At 47.6% G+C, this 16086-nt stretch overlaps 2 protein-coding genes across 2 annotated transcripts in view; one reads left to right on the top strand and one right to left on the bottom strand.

Annotated features, from left to right (window-relative positions):
• Positions 1-15311, top strand: part of LOC135113671 (acetylgalactosaminyl-O-glycosyl-glycoprotein beta-1,3-N-acetylglucosaminyltransferase-like) — a 48988-nt gene extending 33677 nt beyond the window's left edge. Inside the window, exon 2 of the mRNA XM_064029127.1 lies at positions 12974-15311. Within this exon, the coding sequence (XP_063885197.1) occupies positions 12974-14173 (1200 nt within the window). The 3' untranslated portion in view covers positions 14174-15311. The remainder of the gene's footprint in view (positions 1-12973) is intronic.
• Positions 1-16086, bottom strand: part of LOC135113664 (uncharacterized) — an 85706-nt gene that overhangs the window by 51186 nt on the left and 18434 nt on the right. The window lies entirely within an intron of this gene.

Raw genomic sequence — 16086 nt, forward strand, 5'->3', positions numbered from 1 at the left:
AGAAGAGAGAAGAGAGAAAAGAAAGAAGAGAGAAGCAGGAACTGAGGGAGAGAAGCCAAGACAAACAAGCCGATTGACAGAGAGAGAGAGAGAGAGAGAGAGAGAGAGAGAGAGAGAGAGAGAGAGAGAGAGAGAGAGAGAGAGAGAGAGAGAGAGAGAGAGAGAGAGAGAGAGAGAGAGAGAGAGAGAGAGAGAGAGAGAGAGAGAGAGAGAGAGAGAGAGAGAGAGAGAGAGAGGGGGGGGCGAGGGGGGGAGGGGAGCTGCATATTCAGTCTGTTTTCATCATAACACATGGCACACACTTAATCACTGAGAGAAACTGACAGGGAGTGACGAGGGACTGACTGACAGGGTGACTTGAAAGGGGCGGACAAAATGAGCTGGAATGCGGCTGAGTGGGGCTGTGGTGGAACTGGAAAGTAAAGAGAGGACTGAGTGGAGATGGGACTGGTCTGAGAAGTTTCTAGATCAGCATTTCTTATCCTTTCCTGACCTCAGCACTCTAGCAGTAGTCAGTAGTAGTCTAGTCCAACTGCATTAACACTTTTTATGGAAGAGAGCCGCCATTGGCCAAGAGCAACGAAATAAAAGAAGAAAATATCCAATGAGGTGCCAGTCCCAAAAGGAAGGTCAAAGAGGATCATTGAAAACTGGAGGATGAGTGTCTTGAAACGTCCCTCTTGAAAGGAAATACAGAAGCAGATAAGGAGTTCCAGAGTTTACTAGAAATAACGATGAATTATTGAAAACACTGGTTCACTCTTCAATTAGGGAGGTGGACAGAATACGGATGAGAGAAAGTGGGAAGTTTTAAGCAGCGAGGCCGGGGAAGGAAAGGAGGCGTGCAGTTAACAGGCTGAAAAAGACATAAAACTGTATTTCTTGACAATAAACATCCCTTCAGCACTCAGATATCTTGCAAGGAACACTGACACTGCACCGCCATACACGCAGCACTTCCCAGCACCCACTAAAAATTGATCCTAGCACTGTTTGAGAGAAAAGCCGGGAAGAAAGGTAGCTGGGGAGGGGACTGTAGTGGAATTGAGTAGGGACTGAACAGGGATGGCCAAGATTGGACTGGATTGGCCTGCAGTGGACTGTGGTGGGCAAACTGGAGGAGGCTGGACTAGGCTGGGCTGGGCTGGACAAGAATCTATGTGGGTAAGGAGGAGAGGAGGAAGAAGAAAGAAAGATTTGATGATAATGGTGGTACGCTACTGTTGAGAGAGAGAGAGAGAGAGAGAGAGAGAGAGAGAGAGAGAGAGAGAGAGAGAGAGAGAGAGAGAGAGAGAGAGAGAGAGAGAGAGAGAGAGAGAGAGAGAGAGAGAGAGAGAGAGAGAGAGAGAGAGAGAGAGAGAGAGAGAGAGAGAGAGAGAGAGAGAGAGAGAGATATGAACAAAACCAAACAATGCATTAATTCAAAGCACGTCGATTGCAAATCAAAACAAACAAAAAAAATCAATGCGTGCGTTATGTATACTAGAGGAGGAGGCGGAGGAGGAGGAGGAGGAGGAGGAGGAGGAGGAGGAGGAGGAGGAGGAGGAGGAGGAGGAGGAGGAGGAGGAGGAGGAGGAGGTGATTAGCCGCAGAGAAGATAAAATTCCTTCCACAGAATCTTAAGTGAAGTGAAGTTGACCGCTACAAGATGACGAATGAAGGAAATGAAAGGGACAGAATTGTTGGAAGCTTGACCTTTCTTAATGACCTGGAGGAGGAGGAGAAGGAGGAGGAGGAGGAATACTTAATTTCACTACTTTACAATAATTCAAAGCATTAGAGAAAGGAGGAGGAGGAGGAGGAGGAGGAGGAGGAGAATATACAAAGGAAAGCCAAACAGCAACAGACCTTTTGGTCCTTGCAAGGCTGTTTGGTAACTACTTCTAACTAGCTACAGGGCAGAGAGACAGGACAGCACAGCAGAAGGCTCTTTCCCATCCACCACTCCCTCTAGCTTGCGTTGGCATGGAAATAGTTAGGAAAAGTACCATGCAGTATGGAAAAACTGACATGGAATTTTTATAGGAAAGGATGAAAGGAAGTTCTAATATTCACTTTACGGTGAACTCTGTAGCCTATCTGGAAATGAACACATCAATAATAAAATACAGGGGTTATAGTTTTAAGTGTAATTACTCAGAGAAGGAGAAGGAGGAGGAAAAGAGGAGGAAAAAGGCTAAAGGGAGGAGAAGGAAAAGAAAAGAAGGAGAAAGAGAAGGAGAAGAAGGAGAAAAAGAAAGACTAAAGGAATACAAAAGGAATGTCATACAGCTAAGAAGGATTAGGAGATGAGAGAAGGAAAAAAAAAAGATAAGAGGCATGAAATAAGGAAAAAAAAAATGTAAGATTGACGTCACAGAGACAAGGAAATATCAGAGGCAACGAGTAAACATGAAGATAGGAAATCACTGCTATACAATTCTCTAATCTTATCCTGTTATTCTGAGTGAGTGAGCAGAGGTGTGGCGCCTCTAGTGGTAAGTGAACAACATACACACATTATCAACAAGAGAAACACTTTTGAGAACCGGCTTATCATCTCTGTGGCTTTAGAAACGATCGTGGTGAAACGTTCCAGAATACGTGTTAATATTAATTAACTTACACGTGTTTTTAAATGTTTTTCATACGATTCTAGTGATAAATTAACAACATCCCACATTATCAACAGGAGAAACACTTTTGAGAACCGACTTATCATCTCTGTGGCTTTGAAAACAATCGTGGTGAGGGAACAAAGCGTTTCAAAATACATGCCTTGGTTCCCCGTGGCCCCCAGTAGCTATCTCGCAGGGGGGCCTGTGTGGTGAGGACTTGGGTGGGGGAGACATGGAGACACCTGGCCTAGATACCTGTCTTGAGAACCAGTTTGACCGGTGGCAGGTGGGAGAGGCAGCGGAGAGGCAGTGAGAGGCTGGTGGAGGCAGGGAGAGTAAGAGGCAGGTTAGTGAGAACCTAATTAGCTCTCCTGTTGACCTTTGTTGCAGAGTGGAGGGTCAGAGAGCAGGGTCGAAGGTTAAGGTCAGAGAAAAAGGTCAGAGAGGGAAAGGTTACAAAGGCAGTAAACGTTTTTCTTCTTTTCTAGACTGTGTGTGTGTGTGTGTGTGTGTGTGTGTGTGTGTGTGTGTGTGTGTGTGTGTGTGTGTGTGTGTGTGTGTGTGTGTGTGCTGAGGAGTGGAGAAAGGTGCAGGGTGGTTGGGGACGGAGTGGGGAGGTTAGGAATGGAGAGGGGAAGTTATGTAAGGTTTGGGTGGGGAAGGAGGGAGTGGGGAGAGTCTGGTAAGGTGATGAGAGATTAATAAGGTTAGGGGAGGTTAGAGAGAGAGTGGAAGGATGAAGGATGGAGTAGGAAACGGAAGGAATGAAGTAGAGAGAGAGAGAGAGAGAGAGAGAGAGAGAGAGAGAGAGAGAGAGAGAGAGAGAGAGAGAGAGAGAGAGAGAGAGAGAGAGAGAGAGAGAGAGAGAGAGAGAGAGAGAGAAATAGATAGATAGATAGATAGATGGATAGACAAATAAATTAATAGATGGGTAGATAAACAGATAGTTAGAAAGACAGATAGATAGACGAATAAAAGGACAGATAGATAGATACATTGGTAAATAGATAGATAGATAGACAGACATAGACAGATATATAAATAGATAGGCTGAAAGAAAAGTAGATAAATAAATGCACAGATAGATAGACACACAGACGGATGGGGAGACAGACAGATAGATATATAAGTAAATAAAAATAAATAAATAAAAATTACGTATTAGAGGACAAAGACCGAGAGTTGTGTCTTTCCAGCGGGTCCAAATAATTCTTTACTTTGTTTCTCTTCGTTTGTTTATTGATGAGTAAGAGAATCACGAGAAGCGTAACAAAAGGGAGAGGAAAAAGGACATAATCAGGAAAGAAAGCAATAGTTAATAAAGAAAAAGAAAAAGAAAAGGGTTATAATACCTTGAATACGAAGAGAATAGTGGAAATAATGAAGAAATGATAAAACAAGTGCAAATAATGAAATAGACAACGAAAATAATGAAAAATAAAAATGTGTAGAGACTGACAGAAAATAGCCTAAAATAATCGAAATAGTGGAGATAATGAAAAAAAAATAGTAGAAAATAATGATAAAAATGTATAGATAATGCAAAAAAAAGTACAAAACAATGAAAACTATAATGCAATAATGAAAAAAAGTAGAGAAATACTGAAATAACTTGTAGAAATAATGAATAAACCACAAAATAATGATAAAAAAGGACATATAGTGAAAAAATAGTAAAGAAAATGAGAGAGAGAGAGAGAGAGAGAGAGAGAGAGAGAGAGAGAGAGAGAGAGAGAGAGAGAGAGAGAGAGAGAGAGAGAGACTAACAGTATAAAAAAATGTCACTCTTCTCTTTTTTACCTCTCCTCCTCCTCCTCCTCTCAGTCAAGGAGGATCACAAGGAGGACGAGAATCAGTGCCTGAAGAGAGGGTGGAGAACATGCCATTAAAGGAGGAGGAGGAGGAGGAGGAGGAGGAGGAGGAGGAGGAGGAGGAGGAGGAGGAGGAGGAGGAGGAGGAGGAGGAGGAGGTCCATCTCGTTCACCTTGTACCTTCCTTATCTACTTTTCCTCTCTCTCTCTCTCTCTCTCTCTCTCTCTCTCTCTCTCTCTCTCTCTCTCTCTCTCTCTCTCTCTCTCTTTCTCAGCTTCATTCTGTCTCGCTTTGTGACTTACACTGACAGAGAGAGAGAGAGAGAGAGAGAGAGAGAGAGAGAGAGAGAGAGAGAGAGAGAGAGAGAGAGAGAGAGAGAGAGAGAGAGAGTTCTGATCCCTGTCTTGAAAATAACCACGTTGATCTCATGACTTGGTGTGAAAAGATGATGCTGATAACTACTCTCTCTCTCTCTCTCTCTCTCTCTCTCTCTCTCTCTCTCTCTCTCTCTCTCTCTACTTATTTAGAAGGCGTCATTTGCATCTACTACCTTTCTTCAGTATCTTTCTCGCTTTATACTCGTAAGGTGAGAGAGAGAGAGAGAGAGAGAGAGAGAGAGAGAGAGAGAGAGAGAGAGAGAGAGAGAGAGAGAGAGAGAGAGAGAGAGAGAGAGATTTAAGCTTCACCTCAAAAGTACAATGCTATTTAAACAACAACAACAACAACAACAACAACAACAACAACAACAATAACAACAATAACAACAACAACAACAATAACAACAACAAAAACAATCGTAATAACAATGATAATGAAGATGATGATGATGATGATGATGATGGTACTACTACTACTACTACTACTACTACTACTACTACTTCTACTACTACTACTACTACTACTATTATCACCCTATCACCCTATCCATCTCCCACTTGACCCGCCAGAAGTTGAACCCAGGTCACAGAGAAGCGGCAGGACACTTACCAATGCGCCAGCCATGCGTGGTGGAACGTGCGTCAAAATTACGTACGCGGTTCAGTTACGTACATGGCGTGTGTGCCTCGTGTTTATGTAGGCGTCTTATTGGCTGTGCCTTATTTGGTGCAGTCCTCTTTGCATACAGTGTTGCAATGGTGGCACACACGCACACACATATATGCGTACATACATACTTGCATGTTTTAATTTGTTTACACACACACACACACACACACACACACACACACACACACACACACACACACACACACACACACACACACACACACACACACACACACACACACACACACACATCTACATAAATATACTGGTAAAACAACAACAACAACAACTACTACTACTACTACTACTACTACTACTACTACTACTACACCACCACCACCAACAACAACAACAAAAACTACTACTAATGCTACCACTATTACAACAACAACAACAAAAACAACCTCGCCCACACACACACCCTACTTGGCCCGGCTCCGTTGCTCATAAATAAACTAAAATCACACAAAAACACACTCGACGCCCGCCCAGCGCTGCCCGCCGCCCAAACGCCCCGAGAGGAGAGCTGGTATGAGGATGCGGGGGAGCGTGGGTGTTGCTTTGAGACTTCTATGAGAAAAAAAGAGTGAAGTTTCCTGTTTAAGATTCTAGTATAGTGCATATGAAGGCGTGTTTTGCGTTCTTGACTGCAAACAACAGTGTTCACCTAAGCCATACACGCACCACCTATGTGCCGTATTCTGATATCCTTTGCACCACGCATCCACTACTTTCAAAATGCTTTAGTTGAAGTGACACGGTCTTTTTTTATTTATTTATTTTTTTAATGGTTTTAGCGACAGATTGATGGGTTTCTATATTATTAGCAGGAGAAAGACTCTTGGGAATCCGCCTGATCATCTCTGTGGCCTTTGAAAAAAGTGGTGAGACAGCAGTGCGTTTCTAAACATGGGCCTATCTCGCACTCATTCCCCTCTCCCCCTCCCGACAAACATAAGCAGCCTTAGGCCTCAATCCTTTCTTTCTCCCTTTCCTCTCAAATTCCATGTGGTTTTTCTATACAACATGGTACCATTTCCTTTTTTTCCCCAGACCAGCTTCGGTTGGAGAGATGTGTGGATGGGGAGGATCATTCTTCTGTACAAACCTGTCTTTCCTACTAATAACGTAGAATACTTACTCAAACAGCTTAGTAATGATCTCTGTTGCCATCTGGACTTCCTTTGCATTCCTTTGTATATACCCCAGTTTGAATACTTGTCAGGGCAGTCGGCGCGTACATGACCCAGCTGTTCATCCTTCGGTGGGGGCGGGATAGGGGGCGACAAAAGAGTACATAAGAGCATGAGAACCTAAGAACATAAGGAAATAAGGGAAGCTGCAGGAAGCCATCAGGCCTACACGCGGCAGTCCCTGCATGAAATATACCTACCTATTTCCACCTTTCATCACCACTCATAAATTTGTCTTGCCTTTTAAAGCTCCCTAACGACAAAGCACTAACAGTCTGATTACTAAGTCAATGTATGTTTTGGTGGTATTTATCTGTCTAGATCTGACCAAAAAAGGTTGTGTGAGTTACATCAAGTAACCATTCCTCTCTCTTCACATCTTTTCCTACGCCTTCATGCAGTGACTAAAAATAGAATAAAGGACTGAAAGTAGAAATGATGTGAAATGTTGTGGTGTTTAGCTGTTTAGACTTGAACAAAACGGATATCTGAAGCAGAATATTACGTAACCCCCCCCTCTCTCTCTCTCTCTCTCTCTCTCTCTCTCTGTTGTAGTTGTAGTAGTAGTAGTAGTAGCAGCAAGCAGCAGCAGCAGCAGCAGCAGCAGCAGCAGCAGCAGCAGCAGCAGCAGCAGTAGTAGTAGTAGTAGTAGTAGTAGTAGTAGTAGTAGTAGTAGTAGTAGTAGTAGTAGTAGTAGTATTAACAACAGCAGCAGCAGCAGCAATAGTAGTAGTAGTAGTAGTAGTAGTAGTAGTAGTAGTAGTAGTAGTAGTAGTAGTAACAGTAGCAATAGCAGCAATAGTAGTAGTAACAGTAGCAATAGCAGCAGTAGTAGCAGTAGCAGTAGTGTGTTCCAAACATTCCCAGTTCACGCACACACAAAACCGCGAACCGTGAAGGCGTGGCGCAGTGGAAGTAAGGAAGACGAAGGAATACAGGTCGTGGGGGCGTTGGGTGGGTCCTGGAGAGGGCGTGGAGAGATGGAAGGGGTAGGAGAGGTGGGACTACAGGTCGTGTAGGCGTGGGGGCGGCGTGGGAGATGGACTCAAATAGCTAGCAATTACACGCACGTTTTCAGAATTTCCCCACGATGGCTTGACGTTTTAGCAGTAAAAGTTATTATCGCTAACGGGAACAGACTTGCCGGGGCCGTGGCGGAGTCCCAGGGAGGGGAAGGAAAGGGAGGGGGGAAGGAAAGGCATGGCTGGGCAGGGGTGAGGCAGGGGTAGGATAGGGAGGTGGCAGGAGAGTAATAGACGAGTGACGAGTGTGTAGTAAGGCAGGGCTGGAGGGAACTGGAGGAGAAGTGGAGGAAGATGAGAAGAGACATGTTGGGGGCCGGGAAGAATTAAAGGGAGGGTTGGGAGGGAATGGAACAGGGGTGAGACCGGGGTTGGATGTGCTGTGGTAGGGAGAGCAGGGGGAGAGGGAGGAGGGGGAATGGAGCAGACATAGCAAGGAAAGGATGCAACGACGGGGTGTGTTAACTAACCTAACCTAACGTAACCTAACTTCCACCTCGCCTCCTGACTAACCCAACCTAACCTAACCTAACCTAACCTAACGTAACCTAACTTCCACCTCGCCTCCTGACTAACCCAACCTAACCTAACCTAACCTAACCTAACCTCCTGACTAACCCAACCTAACCTAACCTAACCTAACGTAACCTAACTTCCACCTCGCCTCCTCCTGACTAACCCAACCTAACATAACCTAACCTAACCTAACTTCCTCCACCTCGCCTCTACCTGACCTTCTCCTCTTCCTCCTGCTCCTCCTCTTCCTCCTCACCTCACCACCTCCACCACCTCACCTCTTCTTCACCTCCTCCTCAACTCCTCTACCACCCAACCAAGCGCCTGTCAAAAGTAATATTTTTCCCGCTCGTTACGTCCACACATCTCGTTTTGGTGCCCAGGAAAAGAAATTCAGGACAAACAAGGTGGCTTAGACAAAAGCGTGTTTGTACTGACAATTTTTTAAGCGACTGTACCACCAGAATAGAAACCCACTGGAAAGAAGGAGGGGGAGAGAGGCGGGGAGGAGGGGAGAGGGCCGTCTAGGTATTCAGTAGCCAGCGGGAAATGGGTGTGGGGACCAAGGAGTGGGTATAGTAATGGTGAGAGAGAGAGAGAGAGAGAGAGAGGCCAATATTCTGAAACGCTTTGCTCTCTCACCACGACTATTTTCAAAGGCCACAGAGATGATTAGCCGGGTTATCAAGAGTGTTTGTCCTGTTAACAATGTAGAAATCTTGTTAATCTGTCACTGGAACCATAAAAACACCCTTAAATTCCCCTGTAACTTCCCCACGACTATTTTCAAAGGCCACAGAAATAATTAGCCGGGTTCTCAAGAGTGTTTCTCTTGTTGATAATGTAGAAATCTTGTTAAAAACACCCTTGAAAACCCGTGTAAATTAACTTAGAGTCTTTTGAAAGAGTATTTATCCTGTTAACAATGTAGAAATCTTGTTAATTTGTCAATAGAACCGTAAATATCACATGTGGAAACCCGGATAACTTCAACTAGAGCCCTTTGAAATGTAAAGGAAGTGCGGTGCAGTGTTTCAGAATATAAAATGCTTCCTATTTCCATACTTTCCGGAGGTTATAAACTTTGACAGGATATGTTTGGGAGAGCCACTGGGATTTCCAAGACAGAAGGAATGAATGTCTTTTGTCAACGAATGTAGGAAGAGACGAGACTTGTGTAGAAGAGTAATTATAAGCATTTCCGGGATGACAAGGTTTTTTGACAGGAAGTGGCGTACGTCAGTAGGGTTTTCAAGACGGAAAGAATGAAAAGGATGTGTGTTTGTGTGTGGGAAGAGACGAGACTTGCGTGAAAAAAGAGAAAATGACTGAAATACACATATTCACTCGGTACTGCTCGTGTATTGACAGGCTAAGGTGGAAGTCATCGGGGTTTGAAAGGGAAAAGGTGTAGTAAGGGACGAGACGTGTATGGGAAAGAGATGGCAAAGGATAATGGTTCATATTCATTCACATGCTGGCGAGTTTTGGATTTTAGCAGGGTGTAGTGGGAGAGAGAGAGAGAGAGAGAGAGAGAGAGAGAGAGAGAGAGAGAGAGAGAGAGAGAGAGAGAGAGAGAGAGAGAGAGAGAGAGAGAGAGAGAGAGAGAGAGAGAGAGAGAGAGAGAGAGAGAGAGAGAGAGAGAGAGAGAGAGAGAGAGAGAGAGAGAGAGAGAGAGAGAGAGAGAGAGAGAGAGAGAGAGAGAGAGAGAGAGAGAGAAAAAAGAGATTAATTAATTAATTAATTAATTAATTAATTAATTAATTAATTAATTAATTAATTAATTGATTAATTAATTTCTCTCCCATGAAAAAAAGAAAGAAAACGAAAAAAAAAAAATCTTCACGAAAGAAAAAAAAACTCACTAATTGTTCCTCCCATGAGAGAAGAAGAAAAGAAAAAAGAGAAAAAGACCCTTTAACTGTGTCTCCGAAAAAAAAAAGTCAGGAACGAAAAGAAAAAAAGAAAACTTGGGAAAAGAAGAAAAAAATGACTAGTAATTCTCTTCCATAGATAAAAAAAAAAAAAAAAAAAAAACACCAGGCAAGGAAAAAAAAAGAAGAAAAAAAAAAACCTACAAACTCTGCACCACAAAAGAAAGAGAGGATTAAAGAACATCCAATTCACAAGATAAATTATGCAAGGTTGGGATTTGTTTAGCCAAGAGTTTTTTTTAGCGAGGACTCGAGAGCTGCGCCGCGTGTCAGCTGTCCGTTGTTGCCTGACTGCCCCCCTTACTCTCTTACGTCCTTTGTTCATGTAAGAGGAGCACTGGCCAAGGGCAACAAAAGAGCGAAAAAAAAGTGTCTATTGATGTCTCAGTCCCAGAAGAAAGGTGGTCAAAGGGATTATCCAAAATCTGAGGATAAGCGTCTTCAAACCTCACAGACGCAGGCAGGGAGTTCCAGAGTTTACCACAAAGAGGGATGAATGACTGAGAATACTGGTTAACTCTTGCATTAGGGAGGTGGACAGAATAGTTGTGAGAGAAAGTATCAAGTCTTGTGCAGTGGGAGGAGGGGAGGGATGCAGTTAACAAGATCAGAAGAGCGACATACAACAATTCACAGCACTGGAAGTAACGTATGAAGTCTTTACATGTACAAGAGAGAATGGGGATTAAAACGAACATATTTTGCCATTTCTAACCTGAGTAAAGTTTGGACGTGGCTGTAATACAAGAAAATATGTCAAAAAGTGTTTAGCAATTAAGGAAAGACGTGAGAAGTAGCAATGAAAATGGTTCTGAAGACTTTATAAGCATCTACAAGTAAGAAGGGAGATTAAAAAAAACACATTTTGCCATTTTTAGCGAGTACAACATTTAAAAGTTGCTAAAGAGGAAGAAGAAATGTCCCAAAGTGTTCAGTAATTAAGCAAAGACGTGAGAGATAGCGATGAAAGGCTTAACCTCCTCGCTTCTCAAGTCTTCCTTTCTCACCACTCAGCACTGTAAATAATCTGTTTGCATGGACACTCACTCGTAAAAAGAAGAGGGAGAATGCAAGGTTAATCCCGTGTCTTATATGGTTAAAGAACTGCGAAGGAGACTGTGGTGGAAAAAAATGACTGAAAAAAACAACTGCTGGTGGTTATAGGAAATAATTGTCCGCCAGTGGATAGATTAAACATGTGTGTGTGGGGGGAAGGGGGAAGAGAGAGAGAGAGAGAGAGAGAGAGAGAGAGAGAGAGAGAGAGAGAGAGAGAGAGAGAGAGAGAGAGAGAGAGAGAGAGAGAGAGAGAGAGAGAGAGAGAGAGAGAGAGAGAGAGAGAGAGAGAGAGAGAGAGACCCTTGCACTCTTCAAAATACCAGTAACTTCTACTACAGTCTGCTAATCTATCAGTTGAACCCAAAAAAAAAGCACCCTTAAAAACACTAGTAACTTTCACTATAGAACCTGCGAAACTGTCACTAGAACCATAAAAAAAAAAAACATCCTTGAAACCTTCCACCGCGCCCTGATGAAAGTAGAGATAAGGCATCAAGGTCTTCTGAAAATACGAACTCTAAACTCACCATCAGTTGGGGTCGCTCAAGGGTGTACGTCACGCAGATTTTTCCTATTGTTCGTTAAAGGAATTCGCAACCCCTTTCTCCTCTCTACCGTGCTGGGGACCCAGATACGTGTTCGGTAGAGAGAGAGAAAAAATAAATAAATAAAAATAATAAATAAATAAATAAATAAAATAAATAGATAAAATACAAAAAATAAGGAGCATCAGCAACCTCTGTTATCTGAAAAGCGAGAGCATAAACACAAGGAAAGCGTTAGAGCAGCAGTCGAATGCCTGAGTGAACCTGTAAGAAGGAAAAGACAGCATGATGAACAGCTCCACGCTTCTTTTTCCTTAATCATCTGTGAAGAGTGTTGGGAGGAGGCGACTGATACAAAAATAGCGAGAATATAAATCTAAGCAATGAATATGAATGTCTCGTTGGTTTAAGAGTAACAAGAACACTAATATTAACAGTGGAATAAAGCACTACTAGGATTTCTGTCCGATTTAAGAGTAGCAAGAACGTTAATACAAACAGTGAGTCTGGAATGTACTGGAACGTTTGACGATTTAAGAGCAACGAGAACTTCACTAGGAATTCATCAACATCGGAATGCATGACTGACTGCCGAGTAATAAGAACAATAATACGAGCAGTGAATTACGATAACGGTGTAATGGTTGAATGACTTGCCTCGCGGATCAAATAAAGCAGAATAAGAGTGTGGCGCACTGCACAAGCCACGCACAAGCCACGAATCAAGGAATAAGAAACATGATTTGATTTCTTTCCGTCCAAAAGATCTTTATTCATGTTCTTGCCTGTCTGTATTCTCCGCTGCATCCCCGCCTTCTGCACATGCTGGCAGGACAGGCAAAGACAAGGCTCAAGTATCTGTCTTTCATTCCGCTGTAATCCAAAGTCCCACACTGAGCGGCCATTGTGCTGGTGTAGTGTGGCCAGCAGCGGTAGTACAGCGGCAGTGCAGGGGCCGCATCCCAGACTTCACGCTCCCGTCCTGTGATGCCTGTGACCCGTGTGGCCGTGGCCTGAGTGGCGGAGCGGGGCGAGGGATCAAATGGACATATTGTGATTGTACTTTTTGCCTACTGTTTTTTGTGATGCTTTTTCTGAAGTGTGTGTGTGTGTGTGTGTGTGTGTGTAAAGGTGAACAGGTAATCAAAGGTCCACCCTGAGTCGCGCCCGCCAGGCTGGAGCAGCCCGGCGGGCGTCACTGGGCTGCACGGCGCCCTAGTCATGCCTTTAATGACATTTTTTCTTCCGCAGAGCGACCTGCTGGAGGTGACCCTCGGCAGCCGCGGGGGCAGCCGCAGCGTCAGCCCGGGCCCGGAGGAGGGCGGGGCGGGCGGGGCTTGGTGTGTGCGGGTGTGCCTGCTGAGGCTGGTGCAGTTCGCCCTCCTGCTGGCCACGCTCGCCACTGTGGCTAACTTCGTGGCCTCAGCCCTGCTGGCCGCCCCAGCCCCACACCCACGCCCGCTGCTTCCGCCTGTGTCTGAGGACGCCCTACCCCACGCCGCCCCGACCACTCTCCTCGACCTGGACGACTTCGAGCTGTTGCACGAAGCTGAGGCCGCCTGCCAACCCGCGCGCCTCTTCTTCCTCTTCCTTGTGCACTCCCGACCCGACCACTTCCGCCAGCGGCAGGCCATCCGCGCCACATGGGGCAGCGCCCGGGACCTGGGCGAGGGCTGGGCCACCCGCACCGTGTTCCTGCTGGGGCGCGGCGGCGGCGGAGACGGCAACAGTGTGGTCCCGGACAGCAGCGTGTTTGACGTGGAGGGCGTGGTGGCGCGGGAGGCGGCGCGGCACGGGGACCTGGTGGTGGGCTCCTTTGTGGATCACTACCACAACCTCACCTACAAGCACGTGATGGCGCTGCGCTGGGCGGCGCGCCGCTGCTCCCACGCCATCTTCCTAGTCAAGGCGGACGACGACGCCTTCATCGACGTGCTGGCGCTGCGGGCGCTGCTGGGCCGCACCTTCAGCTTACCTCCGCCGCGCCGTACGCTGGCCTGCAACGCGCTCCCGGCGGGCACGCAGCCTCAGCGGACAGGCAAGTGGGCGGTGAGCCGCGAGGCTTACCCGTGGCCCGAGTACCCGCGCTACTGTGCCGGCCTGGCCTACCTGGTGACGCCCACGGTGGCTGACCTGCTGGCGCGCGCGGCGCAGGCGGAGGTGGCGCCCCGGGTGTGGGTGGACGATGTGTGGGTGACGGGACTCCTGGCCGAGGCGCTTGACCTGCGGCCTCACTACCTCAACCTACGCTACTCCTACGACCACGACGAGGTGGCTGAGTGGGCGGCCAGTGCGCGCCCCGCCGCCCCGCCGCCCTACACCTTCGTGCACCTGGACGCCGCCCGCCCTGACTGGCGATCCACGCTAGACACACTGTGGAGTCACGCCCTCACCGTCCACACCTCCCTGGCGCCCAATGCCACCACAAAAGCACCGCCCGCGGCGTCGTAGCGACGGGGGTTGTGGAGCCTCTGTGCCAAAGTGCGTACAAACAACAGTAATGGACACGAACCCGCCGCCTGTGTCGCCGCCGAGGGTCACCGAGGATTGCGGCGGGGCTTCCATATTGTTGCGCCCGCCCTCCCCGGAAGCCCCGCCGCAGTCTGGGGATGGGACGGTCACGACCTCCATGACCTTCGATGGCGGGTCGCTGACTTTCCGCATGACGCTGAATCAGCTCTAGAGGCCAAAGCTGATGTGGGAAGCAGATGACCCGCCGTCACAGGCGGCTGGTCCGCCGCCCCCACCCCGGCTTCTGTTGACATGAGCCGCGCCGCAGCCACCGCTGTGACGCGCCGCCGTGCCGCCACGCAAGCACGGAAGTCGGAAGGTCATTTTCCAGACGACAGACGACGGCCGGTGAGGGCCGGGGGCCGAGGACCCACCAGCCTGCATCGCCAAAACCTGATAATCACGTCACGGCACGGCGCGGAGGCGCGCACCTCCCGCTCCGTGCCTGACACCACGCCGCGGCCCGCCAGGCACGCCCGTTAGGCAGCGCCGCGGCGCCGCTGGCATCCCAGTCACTGTGCATGACAAATCTCACACAGGTAACGCTTACCTAACAAGTGCTCGTCTCGCGCGCCTAACGAACCGCCGCCTAACACGACCCGCAACGCTCCTCTCGCACCGAACCCCCAAGCACTAGACGCTCCGCCCCGCCATGACTGTGCAATGGCGGCCGCCGATCACCCGTCATAGTGGAGGCCCGGGCTGGCGTGGGCGTGACGTGGGCGGGCGTAGGAGACCGTTGGGGCAAAGTGTGAACACGTAAGGGAGAACATTAACCCTTCACCATGCCGCCATCATCCCCCTCCCTTCCCCCATCATCCTACCCCCCCTGCCTCAAACACTCTCCCCCTGCCCCCAACACCCTCTCACCCCTGCCCCCATTATTCTCTTCCCATACTCCATCTAATCAGCAGACCTCTCCATGGTCCCCTCATCAGCCGTCCTCCACATGCTCCCGCGTCACCATTCAACCCATCCTTGCCCTCACTTCACCCCTCCCCTGTCCTGCCTCCTCCACCCTCATACACGAACTAATCTGTGATATGTAATTATATGTTGAATAAAACCCATAAGGAGACCTGTGTTTTCATTCCACGACTCACACCTGCCCACGACCCACGCCAATGACCCACACCTACCCACGGCGACCCACCCACGACCCTCACCTGCCCACGACGACCCAACCGCGGCCCTCACCTGCCCACGACCCACGCCAACGATCCACACCTGCTCACAACGACACACCCACGACCCTCACCTGCCCAAGACCCACGCCAACGATCCACACCTGCTCACAACGACACACCCATGACCCTCACCTGCCCACGACGACCCACCCACGACCCTCACCTGCCCAAGACGACCCACCCACGATCCACAGGTGCCCATAGGAACAGACGGGCAGAGTAACCTGTTAGGGTGTGAAGAATACGCTGTGCAAGTGTCCAAGGGTGTAGCAATTAGGGTGACAGGGAGTAGTTAGAGTGACAGGGTGTAGAAATGAGGGCGACAGGGTAAGAATGGAAGGGTGAAAGAGTGATGTTAGGGTGACAGGCGAGTTTAGTGTGTAGTTTGTGTGCAGTTGTGTGTGTTGGCTGGAGGGTGTAGTTAGGGTGACAGGGAGTAGATAGGGTGATAAAGTGAGGGCATTAGGGTGACAGGGTGAGGGTATTAGGATGACAAGGAGTAGTTAGGGTGACAGGGTGAGGTTATTAGGGTGACAGGGTATAGTTAGGGTGACAAGGTATAGATAGGGTGAGTGGCCTTAAAGGAGACGCGCAGTGCATGGTAAGGAGAGGCAGAGTAGCGGTAAATCGCCTGCCTCTCTCTCTCTCTCTCTCTCTCTCTCTCTC

The sequence above is a fragment of the Scylla paramamosain genome, chromosome 26 (assembly GCF_035594125.1).
Source record: "Scylla paramamosain isolate STU-SP2022 chromosome 26, ASM3559412v1, whole genome shotgun sequence".
NCBI classification, from domain to species: Eukaryota; Metazoa; Arthropoda; class Malacostraca; order Decapoda; family Portunidae; genus Scylla; species Scylla paramamosain.